A 25236-nucleotide genomic window follows, 5' to 3' on the forward strand; every position below is an offset into this window, starting at 1 on the left:
TTCTTTATCCATACTTACATGAACAGTCAACTAAGCAGTACTTATTGATCAAAAACTAAATCAAAACCAACACAAAGGATAGTATTCTCTGTACTCAACAAACTACTGACTAAAAGAGATTCATAATAACACTGCAATTCAGTTTTACTAATTAACTCGTACACATCTTGGAGGAGCAGTACCTTCCTTTCTCATTTCCAGCCAGCCTTTCAAATGTGTACCCTGAACATACACAGCGAAGAGAGGGGGAGGAAAAAAAAGCAGAAGGTCATCAACCTTCTGAATCCCAAGCGCTCCAACTAGACAAACTTCTAAACCAAGGCACAGACAGAAGAAGGAAAAAAAAAATTGAAGAATTGATTCACAAATAGAATTTCCTTCAAATTGTTAACAGGGATTATCTCTGGGGGGTGGGGAATGATATCCTGAGGTGTTTTGAATTTTGATAATTCTGTGATCATTTAATTTTTGCCAAACAGCATCTATTACTTTGGTAATCAAGAAAACACCAAAGATACATATTCAGAAAGCATTGCCTGAGGTGTGGACTAGGTCTCTGTGGGGAGGTCCCTGCCGTTTTGGGTGCTCTGTACACAGGCGATGTGGTCGTGCACTGGGGCAGAGGGTGTTCTTGCTAAGTAGTTGCTGAAAGAGCTGAGTGCATCCAAAAACTCTCCATCAGTGAAACAGGAGTCACCCTCTCACAATTTTCCAGGATCAAAGTGCGGTGCATGTGACATTTGGAAGGGGGATGGGGACCTCATTGTCCACAAGCTCAGCATCTCCACGTCAGATGTTCATGAAAGAGTAAAGTTTCAAAATCATACTTTGATCCAAGCAACTTGGATTGTAAGGGTGTTATATGCAAGTTACAATGCAATGAAGAAATGGAGGAAATGGGAAGTGAGCAGAAGAGAAAACAAAGGGAAAGAGAAATGAGAACGAGAAGAAGGTGTATTAACTGGGAATAAATGTCTGAAATTCTGTTTTTCAAGTGAGGCTGACATAAGAGAAAAAGTATATGTCTTCCTACGATAACATATGATAACCAGAGACACATGAGTTTGAAGGCCAATTCTGCCTCTTGTCCACTAAGCTATTTTGGGAATTCTCTGACCCTCAGTCTCTTCATCTCTGAGATGGCAATAGTACATGTCTGCTCCATAGGGTTGTTTTGAGGAATAAATAAGAAATACTTATTTATTTATTTATATTTATAATATATATATTATATAGTCACATATATATGTGTGTATATATGTAAAAGTTGTAACCTATAAATCAAGCATAGAGGGGGCATTCACCAAATAAATGATACCTTTTTAGATTCTCTACAACCCAACAAACCAACTTTCCCGATTCAAGTATAATAAAGCCTTACTGGGGAACAAAAGGATCTTTAGACTCCAATTTTTTCTGGGTTACTTGAAATGTCAATTTACATCTAAATTATTTTTATAGAATGTCTTTTGGAAAAGGTACATAACATATAATTTAGCCATAGCTGCTTGAATCGACTACTGCGTTGTCTTGTAATACAAGAAAGTAGGAAGCCCCCATGTCTATATAGGCAGTTTTGCTCTTGTAATGCCCCTGACAGGCAGTCAACTCTCATTCCTTGCTCCTGCCGCATATCACTGTCTCTGACAATTCACCTCCTCTCTCCATTCCTGAGAAACTAGATGAATATCCGAGCGGACATGGACTTGAAGAAATTGACAGACTCATCTCTTTTGGAAGTTCAGGGTTGCATGAAGGGTTGGGAAGATCTTCATGCTTTGCTTATTTTTTGATTCCCAACTGTATTTTGGAGTTTGTGTTGCACATACATGAAGACCAATTTGACCACCGTGTTTTTGCCCACATCCCATTGTGTGTCATTTACATGTCACTATACTTCATAGACTGAGGATTTCATGAAAAAAATTTGGGGGGTTCATTCTATGTTCAAATCATGTATAGAAAAAACAACAGGCGCACCCGGGGGCTCAGGTCATGATCCCAGGATCCTGGGATTGAGCCCCCATCAGGTTCCCTTACTATTTCTGCTTACAGTTTATATGTTTTAGTGGCAACAACAGTAAGTTCAGGGTAGATTTACGTGAGAGGTTGAGATAAGGCTGTGCGTCCATTACAATCACAAAATAATACCAAAATGTATTAAACAGGTACTGTTACCCATATAGTCTCCTGGGAATTATTATATAGAGACTGATTATTTGGGGGAATTTAGTTTAAAGTACATTTTCTCTAAAGTACTTGTTATTTTTTAAAAAGATAATATCAAAATAACAACCTGATATTATTTTTAAGCTTTTAAAAAATGCTTGCAGTTCATGATAGTCTAAGAAATTTATGAAGTGATCATTCTGGATGTAGAGAATATATTTCCAAGGAATTACAGGACAGCACACTGTCCATAGCGGCAACCTCCTTTAGAGCGACTGTCATGTTTCTAAAGCGCCATCAACACAGAGATGCTGTAATTATTTGAAATCCAGGCTGTAACGTAAACAGCATATAAACACTAAATTACCCCCAATATAAATGTCTACTTTGATGTTTTTATTTCATTCAATAAAACTACGTGGTTAAAATGCCTTGAAATCTTCCCCATAAAGTTCAGTAAAGAACTACCAAGAGCAAAAGAGGAAAGGCTGAACAGCTCGAAGAGCGGGCAGCGCCACAGCCTCCTGGCCAGGGGAGAGCTAGTGCGCATGCACCGAAATCGTGCCTCTGTAAACTCGGGCCCACCCCCAACGGCCGACAGGCCAATGTTTTCTGGTCCCTTTTCTTTCGATCACTTTTTATACTGAAAAACTACTAGTACACACAAGATTTTAATAAACAATCAAACAGTACGCCTTCCTTCCCATCCCTGGTCTCTTCACTTCCTATTCCTTCCACAGAGGCAAACATTGCTACCAGGTTTTGGGAAAACCTCCCAGAAATATCCTAATATCGTGTGTGTATCTTTTTTTTTTTTTTAAGATTTTATTTATTTACTTGAGAGAGAGAGAATGGGAGAGAGAGAGAACATGAGAGAGGGGGAGGTCAGAGGAAGAAGCAGACTCCCCGCTGAGCAAGAAGGCAGTTACTTAACCAAGTATTCCCCACCCAATGCATCTTGGAGAGTGCTCCCTATCAGCATATACAGAGCACGCCATTGTCTGGTTACAGTTGAATTTGTTCTATGGAGCCTGGTCATCACTGCATCCCAAGAGCAGGAGGCAGGGGGCAACCACAGATGTCTGTTGAAGTAAGTTGGCATTGATCACGTGGTCTAATCCTGCATCTAATGAAAACAGTATGGAATATTTTGGGGTTTTCCCCAATTACTTTTGCATATAAAGGGGGAAATTTCCCTAGGCAAATGGTTCCCCACAGCAGGCTAGTATACTACCATTGGGAATAAAAGAAATGATAGGAATGGATTTTTGGTGAGATAAAGAATACTTAAAGAAGAGAGTTAGCTGGCCATGCTGACTGTGGTTAGGTTTACCTCATTTCTGACCAAACTTCACAGGCTTCTGTGAGCTACTTTCTCAATTAGGCCCCAGCCTTGGGCCTTGTCCTCAAGAACCCAGTTGTCCAAGAATCCCGCGTAGTCGGTTAAGCCAGAATCCCCCACCCTCCTATCTGCTCACCCTCAATCTCTGATCAGATTTCCTCCTACACCTCTATCCTCTGATCCCATTGGCCTGCCTTCAGTAAGAATCCTATTAGGTCTGTTTTAGCTAGAATCCCCCCTGCCCCGATGTTTCCTCTTAGGAATTTTCCATCCACTGCCCCCCACTCTGCTCCTTGGCTAAAATCCCCACTTCTCCATGTTGTATTTGGAATTGAGCCCAATTCTATAGTGAGGCCTCTCTTCCCCCAATGCAATAGTCCCTGAGTGAAATCTGTTTTTACTGCTTTCACCTCTGTCCCACTCTGGTTCTCTGACACTTTCCAGGTTACACACACTACAGCTCTCCCTCTCATCATTTCGTTGGAAGGACTGGACATGTGTGTTTGGTGAGGGAGCATACATGGGAGGAGACTGGGATGGGAATGGGGGTGTTAGGCAGTCCTTGGCCTGGGCATCAGACTTAGAAATGTGTTTTGTTTTTATGCAGTGTGGTCTGCCATTAATATCAATGGTAGAGATGCATTTAGGCTTTAAAATAATCCTGGAGTCTTTGTTTTTGAAATTATGACCTGGTACCTTAAAACCTTAAAAGGAATACTTACAACTTCCCTGAATTCCTAAAGAAGCCTTTATATTAATAAGCTTCAAGGTGCAAACATATACACATGAGTAAAATAATAACCCAATTTTTTTTTAAACATTGCCATAGGATTCCAAGTGATTTCCCAAAATCCTACAATAAGCAAACAATCCCCAATATCCAACGCCTCCCTCCAGCACTCTTTCCCCAAAGCCTATCAGGGCACCTGGTACTTATATTCTTTGCTTGACCAAACTTCAGCCAGGCTCCTTAACCTTCTTCCAGACCCACCCATGCACTTCCTTATAAAATCCAGCTTTAGCAAGTCTTCTGCTAAGTCAGCTTAACCAGAACTACCCACCCTAATATGTGCTTGGGTTCCCCACGCTCCACTTGAAGTCTCATGGAGCCTTGCAGTCCAATCACCCTGGTTTGTCTTCAGCAAAGAATTATTAGGTTGGCTTCAGCCAGGACCCCTCTAAACCCTAAGTAATTTTTCACCCACTGACCCCTGCTCCCTGACTGTAAATTCCCATGAGCTCATGTTGTATCGGGATGGAGGCCAGTGGTTTCCCCCACCATAAAATCCCCTTGCAGTGGTCCGCCTCCCTACCCAGCGAATAAAGCCTGCCTTGCCATCCTTATTAATAAGTGCCACTGAATATTTTTTTCTTTAACAATACATACCAGGCTGGTGAGTAACACATACTGTTTGCCGACTAAACAAATGGATGAACAAATAGTGTTGAAAGCAGTATTTCCTGAACTAGTTGTTGTTTTCTTATTGGTATCATTATTACTTTATTCCAAGGAACAAGAGCCTCTAAAGGTCACACCAGTGTCCTGATTGGTAAGGACAGCTAACTCTTGTGGGCCAGTGGAGGTGGGCAGGGGGTGGGAGATGAGGGTGGGGGTCTGTGTGGGGTGGGGGTGGAAGCTGTGAGTGGCCTTTCTTATCTTGGTTCCAAGGCAAGAGAGGGCTGCATCCAGCTGGGCCATTTCCACCCAAGCTGGCCACAGCAGTAGCCCTGACACTCTGCCCAATATTTTTAAGCCACATTTGGTGGCTTTCCAATGGCAAACTGACTCAAAGTAAACAGTCCTCAGATCCCCTTCTCTCTATTCTCCCTCTGCAAATTCAGCACTTAGCAAAAACACAAGCAGATCCCATCTACGTGTTCTAGGAGCCGTTCCCCAGACCACAGGGGAGATCCTCACAGACCATCAATTGTCCAGGAAACACATTTGGGGCCCTTGGGTCTAAAGCACTATTTATTTGTACAGCCAATAAGTTATTAACTCTGGTTCTTTGAACTTTAAAAGCTCAAATTTGGACAGAGAAGAAGTCATTTGTGGAGAAAATCTAGCACAAGCAAATGGAAATGACAAATTAGATTTATGTAGCTGGTGTTTAGAAATCACCTTTTTAATTTCCTTTAATAAAACAACACCAAAGACATAGTCCCCCCCCACAACTAACTTCCAGTTTATGAAAATCTGTAATTGAGTTTTTTAAAGAAAAATTACAAGCTAGAGCTTGCTAATATCTGCCAAACATCACTGGGCTCGATTAGGTATAATTAAACATAAATAAAGTGAGCAACACTATAATTAAATGGCATAAATGAATCTTTTTCATGCTTGAAAATTATATTAATTTTATATGTGCCCATGTGACTTTCTTCACAGGGATGAAAACAGCTTTCCAAAAAGCAGACATCTTTAAAAACGGGAAACCAGACACGCATCCTTGTGGAGGAAAGTGTGTTGTTGTTTACGAGATTAATTTCTTCACATTAGCTAAAGTCATCCCAATAATTGGTTAGAAAAGCTGACTTTGAAAACTGTGCCAGAGACTTGAAGACTGTTTCAAGTGGTTCATGCAAAAACTAGTTTCCTGGTTTACTGCTGGGAGGTGATCATGTTAAAAGCACATTGTTGGCATTAATACTTGGAGAGGAGGAGGGGCTGTGGCTGGGCAGATTCTAGACAGTAAGAATTAAAAGGCTACTGTGGTCACTTCAGGGAAACAAAAGTCATCCTCCCCCACGCATTGCAATGCTGTTTGTTTTCACCAGCTGAAGGGCCGGCTGTGTAACACTCCTGTGCACATTTGTGGCTCCAAATGCCCAGCGTGTACCACTTGTGGAGCTATGTAAACAGCACTTATTTTTTGCCTCGAACATAGGAAAAAGGCATTATCAATTCTCTTTCTCATAAACTTTCCAAACCTAAACCCTGTATTGGACGAGAGAAAGACTAGCTATGGCTCAGCAGGAGAAAATCCTCAAAACCGAGCCCAGATGGCTCAGTGGTTTGTCTTATATTTTCCCAAAGATACACGAAGACTACCCATTAAGTTAAATGGCCAAAAAAGAACCCGACTGAGAAGACAGGATGCTTGGGGCTTTCAGGGAAACAACTGGAAACCAGAAGCACTCATGCCATGAGACAGCTCAGATGGCAGGGAGGGAACATAGAGAATGCTACCTGGTGTAAGGAGCCACGGCAATGGCGCCCACGTGGCTGGGCCAAACATGAGTGCTGGAGGAAGAGAAGCATTTGGATGTTTGGAAACCAGTGGCCAGGCTAAGGGTGGCATAGCCAAGGAAGGAGAGGAAGGAGGCTGGCCAGGAAGGCAGCTCCTGGAATGCGCAAGCATCAGGTCAAAGGATTTAGATATCTCCCTGTGTCAGAAGTTGGTCCCGAGCCAGAATTTCTGAAGGGAAGTTCATCATTCTAGATCTGCACTGTCCAATACAACAGCCACAACTTCATGTGGTAACACATAAATTTAATTCATCAAAATGCAAAATCTAGTGGTTCAGTGACACAAGCCACCTTTCAAGTATTCAATAACACATTTCAAGCGGCTCATAACTCCCATCTTGGCCAGCACAGATACAGACCGTTCCATCACTGCAGAAAGTTCTACTGGACAGCACTATACATGAGCACTATGCAAAATGAGAAAAAAATGATTACCCCATGTGGCTCCAGCACCTTCTCCCAGCACTTACTAATGGTGACAATGGACAGATCAACTAACCATCTCTTTGTCTGTTTCTCCATCTATAAAACAGGAGAAGTTATACCCCCTACTTAAGACATATGTTAAAAGGACTCCATTATTTGATATACAAATATTACATAGAAACTGGCTTATTATAACAAACATTGGCTAATTATCTATTTTGATTGCATGATATATATTACAAAATAACAACTGAAGAGATGTTTGAGAGAGAGTGCATCTTTGTTAAGAGACATCTTTTAGATACACATAATCCAAAGTGTCTAGGGTAAAAGGTTAAAATAAGTAATCATTTAAAAAATGGCTAATGAAGGGAAGCGTCTCAATTTAAACAAGCAACAATGGTTATTATTGAGCCTGGAGCTTCTGTGCAGACTTCTTACTATCTAACGATTGAAAGGAAGTGAAAAGAGGTCAGAGGAACCACTGACCACACGTGACAGGTGTGCCAAAGTGTACACTGTCTCCAGGAATGCTATTCCGGGAACCTCCCCCAAACCCAACTACATGTCTGAAATGGCAGAGACCTAACAATGGGAAAGTAAGCCCAGACACCTTTAGAAAAAAAATAGAATTGAATGCCTTCCAAAGAAAATAATCATTAGGAGTAATAAAACCACAGATGGAAATTTTAACTCTACCTGCTTACCCAAAGTATTTCCAGGCTTTAGTTTTAAGACACAGATAACATGTTTGTAATGCAAAGAACCTCATGACCCGGCATTTGTTATTTTGGGTTGAGAGACATGATATTAGAAAATGGATAATAAGTTTTAAGTTATGTTTACTATAGCAAAACAAGTAACTTAATGATGTTAGAATGAAGGTTATTTGAAAGCTCTCACATCTGGTGAAAATGGTTTTTAATAACTCACTTTAAAATATTTAATATTTATTGTGCATTCAAAATTTCAAGCACCACAGGTAACCAAAAGGTTAAGCTTCGGTTAAAAAGTACAGATTCCTGAATTCAGTCATTTCATTATGAATAAACAGGCATCCCCCTTCCAAATTTTATGTTTAGTGTAACAAGTAAAAAGCATTTCAATTATTTATAAATATCTGACTGTGTTTTTTAAAAAGCTTGATCTTAGCCAAAAAAGTAAACTTTCCTTTGATTTGTAAACCATGGATGTCATAATTAATCAGTTGAATAAATTTGTTAATTTAAGTGATTTATTTGATTTTAATATACTCAGAACTTAGTTTTTTGTTTTTTTGTTTTTTTATCCTCTGAAAGATATATGTTCTTGCTAAAGACTTAATCAAGGCAGCTTGGAAAGAAGAAACTGCAAATCAGGAATAGATAGTTTAGAAATTTCTAGCCCCAAAGTAATCATATATTAAAAACTCAAGTTCTTTGCCTTAATTAGTTAACCATATATATATATATATATGGTTCCCATACGTCTAACATGTCCAATCATATCAATGGAGTATATCTATATTCCATTGATATGTTTGAATTCCTTTGCTCTCTTTAGGGTATGAGCAAGGCTAAGTTACCAATTTTATTTACTAGGAGCTAAAACCAAGATAAAAGACTTGGCAAAATATTTAATTTATAACATAAACACGCACACACACAGAAATTCATTACCTTTTATATGACAAGATTTAAGTGGCACTTCTTTTGCCCTCAAAACTCTCTGAGGTTGACTGATTTGTTCGCTTCTTTAGCGAAGGCGTACTCTGTGGCTGTGCCATGTCCACCTTGAGGTGGACACTGCAGGCCATGCAGGAACATGGTATTTATATTTGTAACATTTGTGCATCTGAGTGGGTCTTACCCTAATTTTTCAGTGACATCATTACCTTGACTTTTATTCTCTTGAACTCAATTTGGCCTGATCTATTTTTTCTAATGTAGAAAATGATAATAAATATTGAAACAGAAATATTAATACATAAAATTAGTAATAAAGGCAGAATTATTCTGATTGTTTCCCTTTGGTTGCTTCCAGTGTCATAGAGGTAAACATCCATTTCAGTACTTGGGGAAAATTACTACCTAGAGAAAAATAATTCTTCTGGAAATCCACGGAAAAGTGTGAAATAGGAAAACTTATCAGATAATCTTAGGTGATGCATTTTTAAAATAAAAAAAATATTAGGGGCAATAGGATCTTCATCCTATTTTTTAAATAAAAAAGCTTTATTAAATAAAATTTTTTGATTAAAAAAAAAGCTTAGCTACAAATACTAACTAAAAAAAGGTACTAGAGCTTATAAGACTCTCATCTTCTGACCTGATTCTCCAGAATCAGGCTATATTCTCTAGATCCAAAGGATGAAGGAGAAGGAGTAGCTTCTTGAAAATGATTTACTCATCTCTCAGAATCTGTGAATATCACTCAGATTTTCACCGAGATTTGGGGAAAGAACTTTTGAGAGGTAGCAACTTCATCGTCTATTTTCCTCTTGGGCATTGTTGCATTTTTCACTACTCTGTTCACTGATCCTAGATCTACAAGTCTGCTCTAAAGAATCCTTTTACGCCTAACACCACAAAACCTACGTCTGAAAATGCACCTTACTACAATCAGTAGGAGCTGAAAAACAATGGCTGAGATGCTACAGCTAACACTCAAGGTAACACAGGGTTTGAAGGTCAGCCAATTTCAATCCAAATGGAAAACTCAGGATACTAAATGGCCCAACTTACTGAACACAACCAACAGAGAAAAGCCATCCACCAGGAATTACTTGCAGAATGCAGAATGCTTTGTTTCCTGCTGTTTGTGGATCATTGATGCAAAAATCTATGAATGACAAGACTCAACTTTAAATAATGACAGTCTCTAAGAGAAAAGGACTTCTCTTTTAAAAGTCACTTTAAGTAAAAAGAAAAATCTTTTGTTCCTTTTCTAACACGCAGACTTTGATGCTTTATTTAGAACAAAATGATATATCCATTATCCACAACAAGTTACATCTTCAAAAGGTCAGAAAGTAAAGCAAATGGATGTATAGCTCTGAACACATTAACAAAAAAGAAAGGTCTGAGAATATTCAAGACCCTGAAATATGCCCTCCTAAAACACACCGCTTCTTAACAAATAGTGGGTAAGATGAATATATTTAAAATGCTCCTGGGAATACCATGTGCCCAGCATGGAGACTAATAATAGTTCTTGCATTGTCAAAAGAACGCACGTAACCCTGGTTTGGAAAGGTACCGCCACCATGGAATTTGGTTACAAGAGAGGCTACTTCTTGACTAGCAATGGTAATACTCATTTTAAGAGAAGGAAGGTCCAGTAGAAGAAAGTAGCATTAGCATTTTCTCTTATCACTGCTTTACTTTTAATTCTTTAGTAGATTCTTATAAATTAATTCAAATACACCTTAATAATTCCATTCTTTCCGGGCGCCTGGGTGGCTTAGTGGGTTAAAGCCTCTGCCTTCGGCTCAGGTCATGATCCCAGGGTCCTGGGATTGAGCCTCACATGGGCTCTCTGCTCAGCAGGGAGCCTGCTTCCTCCTCTCTCTCTCTCTGCCTGCCTCTCTGCCTACTTGTGATCTCTGTCAAATAAATAAATAAAATCTTAAAAAAAAATTTCATTCTTTCAATGAAATATGATGAACATGAATTACACAAAACAACAAATTCTAATTATTAGAACCTATACCTTTTAGCTCAATAAGACATAATCAAAGGTATTGGAGAGAGAATTGTGTAATCTTTGGCTAAAGTAACATACTGAGCCAAGAATCTTCACTAGCAATGAACTAGTGAAGTACATTCTTTTTTAGCCAAAATGAATGTACTTTAAAAACCCAGATCTAAGGTGCCTGGGTAGCTCAGTCCGTTAAGTGTCTGCCTTCGGCTCAGCTCATGATCCCAGGGTCCTGGGATCAAGCTCCACATCAGGCTCCCTGCTCAATAAGGAACCTGCTTTTCCCTCTTCCTCTGCCCCTCCCACCTGTTCATGCTCTCTCTCCCTCTCACGCCCTCTCTCAAATAAATAAATAAAATCTTAAAAAACAAAAACAAAAAAAACAAAGCACAGATCTGCAACTTCACCACGCATCCGATATTTACCTTAGACAACTCCATGCCTGGCCCACATTGCTTGCAGAGAACACAATTTCCAGACCGATCCCTGAATTCTTGTTGTCGACAGTCTCCTGTTTCGCAAGTCACTTTACATGTCTGAAAAAAAAAAGTTTCACAAAACAGTATTTTTAAAGAAAGTTAATTACATTTTTTTGCAAGAAAGGAACATCATCAGTATTTATTATTCACTCTATCAATGAATGTTAGCTTAAATTCAGGGTGAGGCCAATTTAATTTTCATTTTAGGAAGAAAAATGACTTTCTGAATAAATCGGTGGAGCAAATAAATCAGTAAGCCTGATTCTCTTCTGTATTTTCTGAATGAGGGTTCCTTTTCTTTTCTTTCTTTCTTTCTTTTTTTTTTTTTTTTTTTTTTTTTTTAAATTCAGGGCTATCTTCTTCTGATACTTTTCTAAGAGTCTAAGGTAGAAAATGACTCAGGACCTGTTCTCTTTTCTAAGTAAGAAGCACTGGGTGAACAACCTATTGGTCTGTAGAATGGCTGTTACACCAGGGCACAGGAAATTGTTTCTGATGATTGTAATAATAAGTAATTCTTCAGTACAAACTACCTCCATCTTGAAGCAGGAGTGCTTGTAATGAAGTCCTGCAAACTAACTAAATAATATCAAAGTCTGAACCTCTCTAGCAGGCAGGAGGGAGAAGTCGGGGTAGGGTTCAGGAGTAGAAAAAAATCTGGGGCTAAAGGCCTAATAATCTCTTCCTGCCTCTCTTAACTCCCCTTGACACCCATCCTAAGGAGTCTGATTTTATTCACGAGAGGTAGATTCCATTCAGCCACAGAGAGACTGTAATCTCTTTGAGAAAGAAATTCCGCTGCTTCCATTCTAGACCGGTCATATGGATGTAGAACATCCTCAGTTGAAAGAAAGGAAAATTTTCCTCCTCTCCCTGAATCTCAGACTCCAATGTGACCCCAACTCCTCTTGCTTTGTCTTTCAAGAAGACTTTAGGTACTGTCTCTAGTAATTCAATAATTCATTTTATGTTTGCAGATAATGATCTTATCTCCAGATTAAATAAATCTTAATTCTTACACCTGCATAGATCTTTCGAGTCAAGTTTTCAAACATTAAAAGTCCCCATCTGTCTTTAATGCTTTTTGGAACCAAAAAGGATATAAATAACCATATAAAAAGAATAGCTCTTTTAAAAATCAATCCTAGGGGCGCCTGGGTGGCTCAGTGGGTTAAAGCCACTGCCTTTGGCTCAGGTCATGATCCCAGCGTCCTGGGATCGAGCCCCACATCGGGCTCTCTGCTTAGCAGGGAGCCTGCTTCCTCCCTTCTCTCTCTGCCTGCCTCTCTGCCTACTTGTGATCTGTCTGTCAAATAAATAAATAAAATCTTTAAAAAAAAAAATCAATCCTAATTTCTTCACAAGTCATGGGCTCCAAAGAGAATGTGGTCTCGTTAGGGCCTAGGGTGTGTTATGGAGACATATGCCCATACGCCCAAGGGAGCACCATTGTCATGGGGCTCTGAGTAATGCTGTGATTTTATTACTTCATCTAAATGTAAATAAAATAATCTCAAACAATTGCTATAAATGTCAAGACTCAGCAACAATCTTTTATTAATGGCCTGCAACATCGATAAACTACAATTTGAAAGAAAAATTCAAAAGATGGGATTAGAAATAGAAAATAGTTTCAGCACTACTAAGTTGACCCTTCCACCATGTTCTTACGAAAGTGAAGACTTGACTTACCAAATAGACCAGTAGAACTACGATGATGCGAAATGCTTTCTCTTGTTCCAGGAGCACTTTTAAAGCCATGGCTCTTATTACATGTATTTATTGTTGAAGAAGTTTTCTAAAAGACAAGAAGGTGTACTTAACCATGATGACGTTGGTCACTGTGTTCTGTACTTACTCAGAATGTTTACCATTAACCTATATACTAGAGGTCTCACTATTTATGTTTTAAAGGAGATCACTTGGTAAAAGATAATTGGACAAGTAATAGGTAAGCCTTTCACAATTTAGGTTAGGAGATTAGAAGCTCTGTATCCCTACACATATGCAAAACTCCTACGGGCTCTGAACTCCTAGGGTACACCTAACTTTATTTTCTTCTTCTTTTTTTTTTTTTTTTAAAGATCTTACTTTTTAAAGTAATCTCTACACCCAATGCGGGGTTCAAACTCACAACCCGGAGATCAAGAGCGGCATGCTCTCCCAACTGAGCCAGCCAGATGCCCCTACACATGTCTTTATTTTCTACCCAATTCTCTAGAGTGTTTGACCACTCTACCCAGTAGAGAGTTATATTCAAAGAGGGACTATATAACCTTCCAAGTAGATGCGTTTGGTCAGCGCCAAGAGGTCAAGAATGGTGATAAAATAGCAATGAATATGTGCCAAGCACTACAGGCCAGGGATTCTCCAGCTTATTAATGGACTCGTTTACCTTCACAAGTAGATATTATCCTTATCTATCCTTATCTCCATTTTGGAGATGGGGAAACAGACTCAGAGAGGGCTGAGCCCCTTTTTCAAAACTAACCGTGAGAGACTGTGGACTCTGAGAAACGAACTGAGAGTTTTAGAGGGGATCAAGTCGGGGGGATGGGTGAGCCTGGTGGTCGGTGTTAAGGAGAGCATGGATTGCATGGAACACTGGGTGTGGTGTATAAACAATGAATCTTGGAACACTGAAAAAATAAAACAAAAAAATAAAAAAATAAAAAGATACACTAGTGGGGCGCCCGGGTGGCTCAGTGGGTTAAAGCCTCTGCCTTTGGCTCAGGTCATGATCCCAGGGTCCTGGGATCAAGCCCTGCATCGGGCTCTCTGCTCAGCAGGGAGCCTGTTCCTCCTCTCTCTCTCTCTCTGTCTGTCAAATAAATAAATAAAATCTTTAAAAAAAAAAAAAAGATACACTAGTAAGAGGTAGAGAAGGATTCTCACCCAGGGTGGGTTGGCTCCAGTGTCCCTGAGTCGTATATACCCTGTAACACAATCTGCTCTGTTTCATAAAGGCATTACACTTGGGTCTTGGGCCTCTAGCTCCACTAAGAAGCAGATACAGCTAATGTCTGGCATGTGAGTTCTTCCTCCAGCCAGTATAATCAAAATAATCTATGAGCAGAAAAATGAGCAATTATTTTAAAACATCTAAAAATTATTTACAAATGATGAACTTGGAGGCATTCACTTTTCGAGAAAAGGTAAGCCAAACCTTATCTTTGCGAGAATGACGTAAAATGTGGAAACAAACATAGTTGTCTTTTTTTTTCTCTCTCTTTTTTTTTTTTTTTTTTTTTTTTTCAGATCCACACAATGTTCAGAGAAGAGATTAATTTGGGGGAAAAAAATTGGGGGGGTGGGGAGACTCAGCTGGTGGCTCCATCTACTTGGTAGAGAAACAAGGACTCAGTTTCTCTTCAAAGTGGAATCTTCCAAAACTAACAGAGACCAAGAGCAGACAATGTGACTACTTAGCAGAGAACCAGAACTGTGGGCCAAAGACCTTAAGAAAAACAATAGCAATTAACAACAAAGGAAGCTCGGCGGTCAGGCTGCTGTCTCTCTGTTGGCCAAGCAGCCAGCCCTGGGGTGAGCCTGAACACGGTCTGGAGACAGACAACCCCAGAAGGCTGTTCCAGCTGCCTGAATAGCTCCAATTATCTGCACAATGAAAAATCACTCCTATGTTTGTGGAATGAATGACCCATTTTGACAGAATTCAAAGGTTTTTTGGCTTTTCCAGCTCCTTGGTCATAGCTTCTTTTGCATATCTCAAAATGACCCAGCCATTACCCAACCAGGCAGCTTCCTGTTTTGCAGGCACAGGACTGGGATGAGAAGATAAAATCACATTCCCTGAAAGACATGCTTTGGGCTATCTCTTTCTTGACATGGTCCTAATTTTAAAAATTTTTTAAAATGTGCTGATTTTTTAAAAGAAAAACATAAAATCTGCTGGATTAAGCTAAGAGGGAAAAGAGGGTATACATACCAAAGCATTTACACAAAATTTGAGAGAAAAGAGATCGATAGAGTCAGCGCATGCCACAATCAAGCATCTAGTTTGGATGGACCATTACACTGGAACTCTGTACTAATTATTGTGAAGGCACACAAATACTGTAGCATCTTCTTGTAAAGGCAATCACTACCATGCACATCAAGTTAGAAGTTATGGCAATATGACTTTGACTTTAGAAGATACACCTGTTATGTAAAAAAATAAATAAGTCAAAATACCATCAGTGGTTAGGTTCATATTGGGGAATTCTGGACGAATTTTTTCCCCTCTTCTTCCTAAAAGTTCTTTCTAGTGTAAGTACTTCATTAATAATGAAAAAAAAATACATGTGTAATGTTCTTGAAGCAAAAAGGTAAATTATATAGTCCTCCTTGAAAAGTCTATAAATTATGGGGCACCTGGGTGGCTCAGATAATTAAGCAGATACCTGCCTTCGCTCAGGTCATGATCTCCAGGATTGTGGGATAGAGCCCCATGTCGGGCTCCCTGTTCAGTGGGGGAATCTGCTTCTTCCTCTCCCCCTGTTTTTGCTCTCTCTTTCTCAAATGAATAAGTAAAAATAAAAAAGAAAGTCTATAAATTAAAAGTAGTCATGAGATAAAAACCACATAAAAACTATTACAAGAAAAAAGAAAATTGAAGTACTATGATTTTTGCATCAGAAGGAGATTTCTTTTAGATGATAGAGCACAAAAAACCTGAACGGAACTATATCCTATGTGCTGACTTGTCTTATTTTCTCAACACACATGCTAAGTTGAATAGTTTGAGTGGGTTTATCTTGGCAAATTACCCTTGAAGGTCCTTAGCCTGGCACCTGTCCTCTTCATAACCTCATCTGCTAGTGCCCCCCACCCTTGTCATTCCTGGTCACTGCTCTCACACCCATCTAGCCCTGCCATAGCCCAATGCCCACATTTCTCCTGAACACCTGTGGTCTTGCCCTCTTGCACAGACTGTAACCTTGGTCTGAGAGCCTTTCTCACTAAATCCCACCGAGAAACTGCTCAGTTTTCACTCTGCCAAGATGGTGTTCATGACTAAGCACACTTCCCATTCCCATGCTTCCCATGGTCCGATAGGTCTTTCTGCATTCACGCATGGCATCAATCACATGACATAGCGATTATGCTTACTGGTATACCAGTTTCACTCACCAGACTGTATGTTCCTTTAAAATAGGGACACTACCATATTACTCTTTGTATTCCCAGTGTGTAGCTTAGTACCTGGCTCATATAGGCACATAAATGTTTGCTGAATTAATTAAGTGAATAAAGATGCACATAACAATAAAAAGTATATTGCGGAAAACAAGTGACATTTGGTTGCACATAACTGACTTAATTCTTCTGTAGTGAATAAGAATAAATATTCTATCTCAGATATGTCCTATTACCATGTCATATCTATAAGGCATTAAATGCATTGGACTAGAAGACAGGATTGAATGATACGGTGATGTACTTTTTAAAAATCCTAATTCACTTTTTTAAAAATGTGAGTTTTTGTTTTTAAAGATTTTATCCATTTATTTGATAGACAGAGATCACAAGTAGGCAAAGAGGCAGACAGAGAGAAAGAGGGGGAAAGCAGGCTCCCCGCTGAGCAGAGAGCCTGATGTGGGGCTCCATCCCAGGACCCTGGGATCATGACCTGAGCCAAAGGCAGAGGCTTTAACCCACTGAGCCACCCAGGCACCCCCCAAATGTGAGTTTTTAACAGAAGATTTCTTACCCTGGAGCTAGATATAAAAAATGCACCACTGGAATATGTCACTTCTCTTTTCTGTGACTTCTCTCCTAGCCTGGGTTTTTTATACCAAGAGGCTGGGAAAGAATTTAGCCTGGGTAGATTGTCCTGACAGCAGTTGGGATGATCTCAAGTCCAAGTTCAAATACTTTTCTGCATGTAAACCGAGTATGGGTAAAAAGAGCCTGGCTCTTTGGGGAAACTCTCAGGGGGAAATGGTGACAAGAACACCTGGGTTTTCAGCCCCATTTCTTAGCAAGTTCACTTTGAAACTACACATCTGTTGAGATAAAGATAGAACCTATCTCACAAGGCTGGTGTGAGGATTATCTGAGACAATGTATATCAAGCGCTTAGCCCAGTGCCTAGAACACTTAACGGACGGCTGGGGCCGATGTGGTTACTGTGGCAGTTGCACTGAGAATGTCACCTACTGGCATGTGACCTTGGCCAAGTGACTTACCCTAGTCTCAGTTTCCTCATCTCTACATTGGGCATAGTGATAATATCTGCCTTCTGAAATTGCTGTGAGGAATTGGTGAGTTTAATAGTACTTACAAAGCATGTCTAAGAGGGTGAACTGATCCAAACTGTTTCTGGTACATTATCAGTGCTACATAAGTGTTGGCGATAATTATTATTGTGGTTAATGACATTGGTATTGAAAATCAAATGATCCAATGTATGTGATGGTCTTTGAAGACTGTAACTTGTTAGACCATCAGGAGACATTACTCAGACGGTCACAGTCCAGTGGCCACTAACATTTTAAGACCTCTGGACCTACTGGTATGCAGAAAACATTCAAAGATGAAGAATCCATTCAAAGACAAAGAATCAATTCAAAGCCTGAACTGAGCATTTTTATGTTGAGTACTATGTTAAGGCTTTATTAAAAAAAAAAAAAGTATAATTTTTTTCTTTACTACCACACTCTAGAGTAGATATTTATTTCTTTTTTTTATTTTTTTTAAGATTTTATTTATTTATTTGTCAGAGAGAGAGAGAGAAAGAGAGCACTGGCAGACGGAGGCAGAGGGAGAAGCAGGCTCCCTGCCGAGCAAGGGGCCCGATGTGGGACTCGATCCCAGGATGCTGGGATCATGACCTGAGCCGAAGGCAGCTGCTTAACCAACTGAGCCACCCAGGCGTCCCTAGATATTTATTTCTATTCCATTTGAGAGAACACTGAGGATCAAAGGACACGTAATAGAAACGGTGAAAACCAAATAAAATCCATGCCTAGTAACTACAAAATGGGGTGCTCAGGCACTCCACAAGGTTGACTTAGGGTCGTATCATCCTAGGCTGCAGCATCCAATGGCCCATGGGACAGGAGGACGACGGGAACAAAAATGATCAACAGAAGCAAAACTACATTACAAAATAATACATTTAGTGATTTATCCATTTATTCAACACACTTTGATTAAGTGGTTATTAGGTGCTTGAAAGGAGGCAGTGTCAAGCAGGGCAGGGCGCTACAAAGGTGTACTTCCGGGTAGCTCACAGCTTAGCTGGGGCGGTAGCATCTCCTTGAGTACAGCCCAGCAAGGGGGTATTTAGAAACAACATTTTAGCTGGCGGGGTGTTATACATGTGACCTTGCATTTCCTGGAAGAAAATGAAATAACCTTGTGAAATGCTTTGGTATTCATAAAAAGAAGAAAAATTTCATGAAATAACAAGTGTGTAAGCAATAATATTTAAAATAAAAATAAGAAAATAAAAGGGTATTTATTGAAATTGCCTTTTAACTTCTGAGGATTCAGGATTTGGCCCAGATAGAAAAATGTTTTTATATGCTTCAGCATTCTGTTTATTTGGAGATGACTTATCAACCATGAGACACAAGACATACAGATTATTGGGATTGCGGGTTTTCACAGTTTGCCAAAAAAAGAAAAAAAAAAAAATCCAGACCAGATATCATCTACTAGCAATCCAGCAACCATTTTTTGCAACACGCGTGCAAGAGAAACTGGCTCTAGCCAAGCAGTAAGGAAAAGGAAAAGGAAAAGGAAAGGAAAGGAAAGGACTCCTATCTTCTAGCAGTTTGGAACTTCCGCCTCACTGACTGCTTTTCCACGGTATCAAACAGAGTGGCAGTCTCGGGAGAAACAGGCAAGCAAAAAAGAAGACACAGGAGCCGGAAGCATGGAGCTGGCAAACATTCTGTTCAGCTGCACAGAAAGTGGCTGCTTATCAAATCAAGCTGCTTAGTCTGCTCATTTGAATGACTGGTAACGAATATGAGTGTCCTGATTGGCCAACCTCTAAAGGGGATGAATCCTACAAGGTGCTGAAATGCACTCCCCTTCTGCTTCCTTGTCCAAATCATGAAACCCTGTGCTGGTGTGTCAACAGACACAGAGGCAGGGTCTCAGGCAGCCCTTCCCAGGAGCCCCCTAGGGAGGAGCAGCTGTAGGCACCATTTTTTATTGGCTGGGCAGACCACTGGATCCCAAACCACAGTGGATCCCACCACTGTAGGTTGTTTCAACCTACAGTGTACCTAATTGCTGCCCCCTCTTTTGCCTTGGGACCTACCTATATGTACTGTGACTGACTATATCTACCATGCCTGCCCCACAATCTGTCAATGTTCTTCTGGGATCTTCCTAAATCTCGCATGGCACTTGTCCTTTGTGTTTCCATTGCACCCTGGGCTCATCTCTACCTTGCAGCATAATTACCTAGTTACTTCACTCTATTTGCTGGCCATGTGTTGCATTATTTTCTTCAGTCACTGCAGTGGTTAATTTTTTAAAATACGTTTTCAATATAAAATTAAAGAATTTTTCTGAAAAATTAGAAAAATCTGGTTCCACATCAAGACAACATGAGTTAGAGCTGATCATCAGTTGTCCCTTACACAGAACAAGTACTTTCTAGTGTCCCAGTCTCCACCATTCCCTAAGGACACACTGAGCTCCCTCCCTTCACTCCAGCACCAACCAACCAGTTATGGTTTGAGGACTCAATGACAAGAATAGTGATTTTGCTCTAGAACTGTAGCTCACCCACAATATTCATTGAATGAATGAAGAACTTCATTAATTAGGGATAATATTTTAGCTCTTAGGATCGTTATAAGGGCTAAAGCAATATATGTGGAAAATATGTGCAACTATAACTTGAGATTGAAATATAAATTAGTAAACTGAACAATTCAGTTCAGGACACCACTTCTTGAATACAGTGCTATAATATTAACAAAGCTCACTCGAGAATCTGTTATTTATTTTTCTAATTTTAACAATTCAGTAACCTTTCTTCCTTCCTTCCTTTTTCTTTTTTTCTTTTTCTTTTTTTTTTTTTTTTTTTTTTAAGTAGGCTACACACCCAGCATGGAGCCCAACACAGGGCTTGAACTCACAACCCTGAGATCAAGACCTGAGCTGCAATCAAGAGTTGGTTTCTTAACCAACTAAGTCACCCAAGCACCCCCTAATTCAGTAACCTTTCTGAGAATGATCTTTATTTTTTATCTTACAAATGACCAAAGTAGATAAATTTCAGAATAATTCAAATAATCTGGATAGTTTTTTCAGAATAAAAGAATTTCTTTATTTTTTTATCCTTTAAAGTTATTTGATTTATTATCTAACATACAGTGTATGCAATACATAACAGTTTTCATCTCATAAAACTGTATCACCATTATGTAATAAAGCCACATTTAACTCATACATTTTTCCAATATGCAATAAACTGAAATATTTTTTTAAAAAATCAACATTAAAGTAAACTGGCAGGCTTACAATTTATAAAATCAGCATTGAAATAAAGCCAATGCTATACATACAGTCTACTACATTTTAATGGTGGAACATAATCATGAATGGCTTAGAAATAATGTCAGTGCCATACACCGAGAGAATAAAAAATCAGTTAGAAATTTAGGGTACAGCTATTTCCAAACAGGACAATAAGCCCTGGCCTCTAGCCTGCCTCTATCTTAGCCTTCAATTTCATTATGTTCTGAAAATCATTCCTCCTACATCATAGAGCTGGCAGCCTCTTTTGTAGCCTAGGAAGCTCACAAAGGCATGTGGTAGTAAGCACATACATATTGTTGTTGGCTGGGGAATGAGAAAGATTTCCCTTTTTCAAATCATGAAATATTTTCTACTAAAAAACTCAACAAGCTTTACAATGTTCTGTTGCCAAACACAATATCTTCAATTCCCCCAAAGTTCAAAAACATTAGGGACCACTCACTGTCAGGCTTCTCTCTCTCTCTTCCTCTCTCTCTCTCTCTATATATATATATGTATGTATGTGTGTATATATATATATATATTTCCCCCCCCCCAAACAGAACTTAACATAGGATAGGGTTTTTGGAGACTAATTCTTTTTGTTTCTCTGAGTTGTAGACTCTGTCATCCTTGTGTTCAGAAAGTCACTGTCAGTATTCTCAAATGCAGCATATTGTAATGCAGGCAATTCATAAATCTCCCCCCCCCCATTCATAAATGTTTCTCTATCTCAAAATACAAGTAGAACAACTGTAGCATCAAGGACTGTGGGGACCTCCAATGCCGACACAGTGTATCTTAAGAGAACTGTGCATAACCATTTCTAAAACACAGCTGTTTCAATTTTTATTTTAGAAGTCTGGATCAAATCCAAAACCTCTCTTTGAAACATCTGAAGTGCTCTTTTCTAGTGTAAGTAGTGTCCATTCCTTCAGATCTCCTCATTTTGGACCTATCCAAGTCCACTGAAGAGTGGCTACATAATATTTAATCTTTAGATATACAAGTTCCTTTGTTTTATCTAATTGCTGAGGGGTCCTTGTTCTCTTTTTAAAACCCAGGTTTTAAAACTTCAGTGTAAAATGTACATATTCTGTGATGTGTGGATTAAAAGATAGCCCAATACTGTTTAAACATTTTACTTTTAAATGTAAACATTTTAGCCGGATAAAATAGGATGAATGAACTCACTGCTTAACCCGTAAATCATGAAAAGAAATTGTGTTCATACTGCTTTACTGTTCTTTTTTCTTCAGCTAGGAAGTTACTTTAAAAAGGCTATGAACGTTTAATAATCAGCTGCCATGAGACGAATGTACTTCGCTGTTGAACTGTCCTGGCTCTCTTGTCACATAAGCAGCTGTCTATTTATTTGGAGCGTACATTTATTCAAGGTGGGTATTCTCATTCAACCTGTGGTGAACATAGATAGGGCATGTTAGCCTTTTCCTGAATTTTAAATGCTTGACTTTAAATACTGACTCATCAGATTTAAAAGGACTTGCTTTTTCTTCCTACATTCAAGATGCCTGCAGTTTTTTTGTTTGTGTTGTATTAATGTCTGAATAATGGAAATAGTCACAGGGGGTTGGGTTAAGCTTCAGTTCAAAGATCTAAATAGGTGAAAAAGGAGAATCAAATTCTCACTTATGTTTCAAAAGTCTCCAACATGCCCTCGATTCATGTACTAGAGCTATAACTGGTAAACTAAACTAACATATTAAGGACAGCATATGACAATTACATGCCTCCATTCATTTTCTATTCATATGTGTGTGCAGGTAAGTGTAAACTAAAACTGATGATCATCTGAGGTAAAAAAAAAAAAAAAATCATTTTCTGCTGTTTTGAAAAGACTCTTATAGCTACTTATATACTAGCAGTGCTCCTTATTCAAGTTTCTAGATAGGAAAGGTACTTTTAACACTGCAACTTCAAGTGCATGAAAAGTCTTTACATGTTCTTAACCTCAAATTCAAGATGCAGTCTGGGGCTCAGAGTCAAAAGACACTCTCATCAAAGGGCAGATAACTTCCATCAACATCCCAGAAAATACTAACACTTACTATGGAAAAAATTCTCAAGTCAATAAAGTCATGTGGTCTCAGTAATAACATAGATGTCATAAGACAGTTTCATGGATTTAAAAAATAAAGAACATACAGAGCTCATGATAACGTTCTATGTACTGATGTCAAGGTAATATTTTCGCAATGAAATTGCATGTCTGTGTTTTGTAGAATTTTCAGAACGACTTGATAAATATCACCCAAAGATACATTCTTTTTAAGTACCCACATTTCTGTGAATAATAATTAATGTCAAACTCTTTCTTCCACAGTGGGACTCAATTCTCACCCCCTCTAAGTTACTGTTCTTTAAATCAGAGAGTAAGGAGTGCTTGAAATATTTGTAAACTACATGAAAGTAGCTTTGGCAAAAATGCCTAAGGTAAAACTTCACAACAGAGAACATACTGAGTAAATCCTGAACTAATGCAATATAATCCTCCCTTTTGAAGAGAAGTATCTGATCATGAAATAACAGCATATTAAAATCTTCTGTTTGCATTAAGTCATGTTTAACAATAACTGTTTCCTCTTTATGTGAAGAAATTATCTTCTAGTAAAGGAAAACCCTCAATGGAGTAAAAATTACACCTTCATAAGTATTTTCAGTTAGTTTCAAGAATTACTGAACAAGTCTTATGGTTTTGTTTGCAAATTGAGTCCTTTAATAAAAATGCACAATGTGACACGGATTTCCTAAATGTATGTTTGATGAATAGACAAGGACTGTGAGCACTGACCTTTCTCTCAAATGTATTACATGCTCTACCCATCACTGTACTAACAGAGAGTGCTGATATCTGCGAAACGTTATTTTCCCACGGAATGCTCTGTTTATGGACTACTTACAAGCGCTGGGAGCGCTCTCGTTGCACCTCCCCAGCTACGGTGGGTAGGCAGTCCAGGCCTGCACACGGTTCCTCCGGAGCAGCGGGAGTCCACGCAGGGACGCCGCGCAGCTGCGAGGTGCCCAGCACAGACCCTGCAGCGCCACCGTTCCGCGCCCGGGTTAAGCCTCACGCAGATTTATTTACACACTCACAAACCTTTGGTTTTCTGTTTACAAGATCCTTGCCTGGAAAGACGAAGTCCCGTCACTCCCATCGTGGACTGAGACCGGGAGGCTTTCACCCTCCCGCGTCGCTCCCGCCGTGGCTTCCTTGGTTCCAGCATCTCCGGTGCCTTCTCCCCAGACAAGACCTCCTGCCCTGGCTGTCACCCCTGTCCCGGGGGGTCGCCTTCTCCCGGCTCGGTCCGACCGCCCCCCTCCTCTGCACTGGAGCAGCCCTCGCCAGCGACCCTCCCGTTCGGCAGCCGCCTCTTCCCGGGCTGCCATTCCTCGGGGAATCCACCCGGGGCGAGGACTAGGGACCGCCGCGCAGCCCCTGGCGGAGCGGGACACCTACCTTCTCTGTCACCTGGGACGCTCCGCCGCCCGCGCTCCCCGTCCTGCCTTCAGGCCCAAGCCGAACTCGCTGCCAAAGGGGCGCACGAAAAAGGCCGGGTGCAGCGTACCGGGAGGGCTGTGGGTCCGGGGTCCTCTCACCGCGAGCACGCTGAGCGCTTCCCCGCGCCGCGGGCTCAGCGCTCGTCGGTAGCCCGGCAACGGCCGCCGCCTCCCGCGCCCCGCCCACCTGGGGCCCCGCCCACCCGGGCCCCGCCCGCCCCTGGTCCCGCCCCCGGCGCTGGGCAGCCTAGGCTCGGCTGCGCCAGGCTTTCCCTGCAGAGGTCTGAGGCGCGGGTGGCGCGCCCCCTGCGGCAGCGGGAGCTGGTGAATGAGTCCCGCAGGCCTACAAGGGCCACAGGGTTGGGCGGGGGGAGGGGAAGAAACGGGTACACCCAGATCAGCAAGCGCTTGGCTATGTTAGGGGAACTGCCTGCAGCGAAGGGAGATCCGTCGTTTCTACCCTGGACGTATTTTTCCCAGGACTTTTGTACCTTTCCTTTGCCTGATTACATTCTACCCAGCACCTGCTTTTGCGTAGGTAGAAAGGCCCCCCAGAAAACGATGTGGCACGTTTACTCTGGCTGATCAAAATCACCAGTTCATCAATAACCTTCTCATTCATTCATTCATTGATGTATTTTTTTCCCAGCAGATACTCAATCAAGGCACAAACCACCTCCCCCCACCCCAGGACAGAAACCTCTAGTGGTCAGTTAAGGTGAATCTTTGTACGAGCCCGTGTCCACCTCTTCCACACCAGCACTAGCCCAATCCAACCCATAGGGTCGCTCAATATGCTCAAAGCCCTGGCCATGCGGGGGAGCACAGAATCCAGGCTCCATACCTCTACAATTGCTTGGTGCAAGGTGTTGAAACTTACAAAC

The 25236-nt window shown here is 40.4% G+C and overlaps 1 protein-coding gene across 2 annotated transcripts in view; it reads right to left on the bottom strand.

The window, feature by feature from the left end:
- Positions 1 to 24516, bottom strand: part of TNFRSF19 (TNF receptor superfamily member 19) — an 82478-nt gene extending 57962 nt beyond the window's left edge. The window contains exons 1-3 of one of the 2 annotated variants that reach the window (XM_080798418.1): positions 24312 to 24516; positions 13037 to 13142; positions 11291 to 11401 (exon numbers count right to left, since the gene is read on the bottom strand). In XM_080798418.1, coding sequence (XP_080654544.1) covers positions 11291 to 11401; positions 13037 to 13105 — 180 coding nt within the window. In that variant the 5' untranslated portion in view covers positions 13106 to 13142; positions 24312 to 24516. The remainder of the gene's footprint in view (positions 1 to 11290; positions 11402 to 13036; positions 13143 to 24311) is intronic. The other variant, XM_080798419.1, reaches the window with a different exon arrangement.
- Positions 24517 to 25236: the final 720 nt, after the last annotated feature.

Source organism: Martes martes (genome assembly GCF_963455335.1).
Source record: "Martes martes genome assembly, chromosome: 3".
NCBI lineage: Eukaryota > Metazoa > Chordata > Mammalia > Carnivora > Mustelidae > Martes > Martes martes.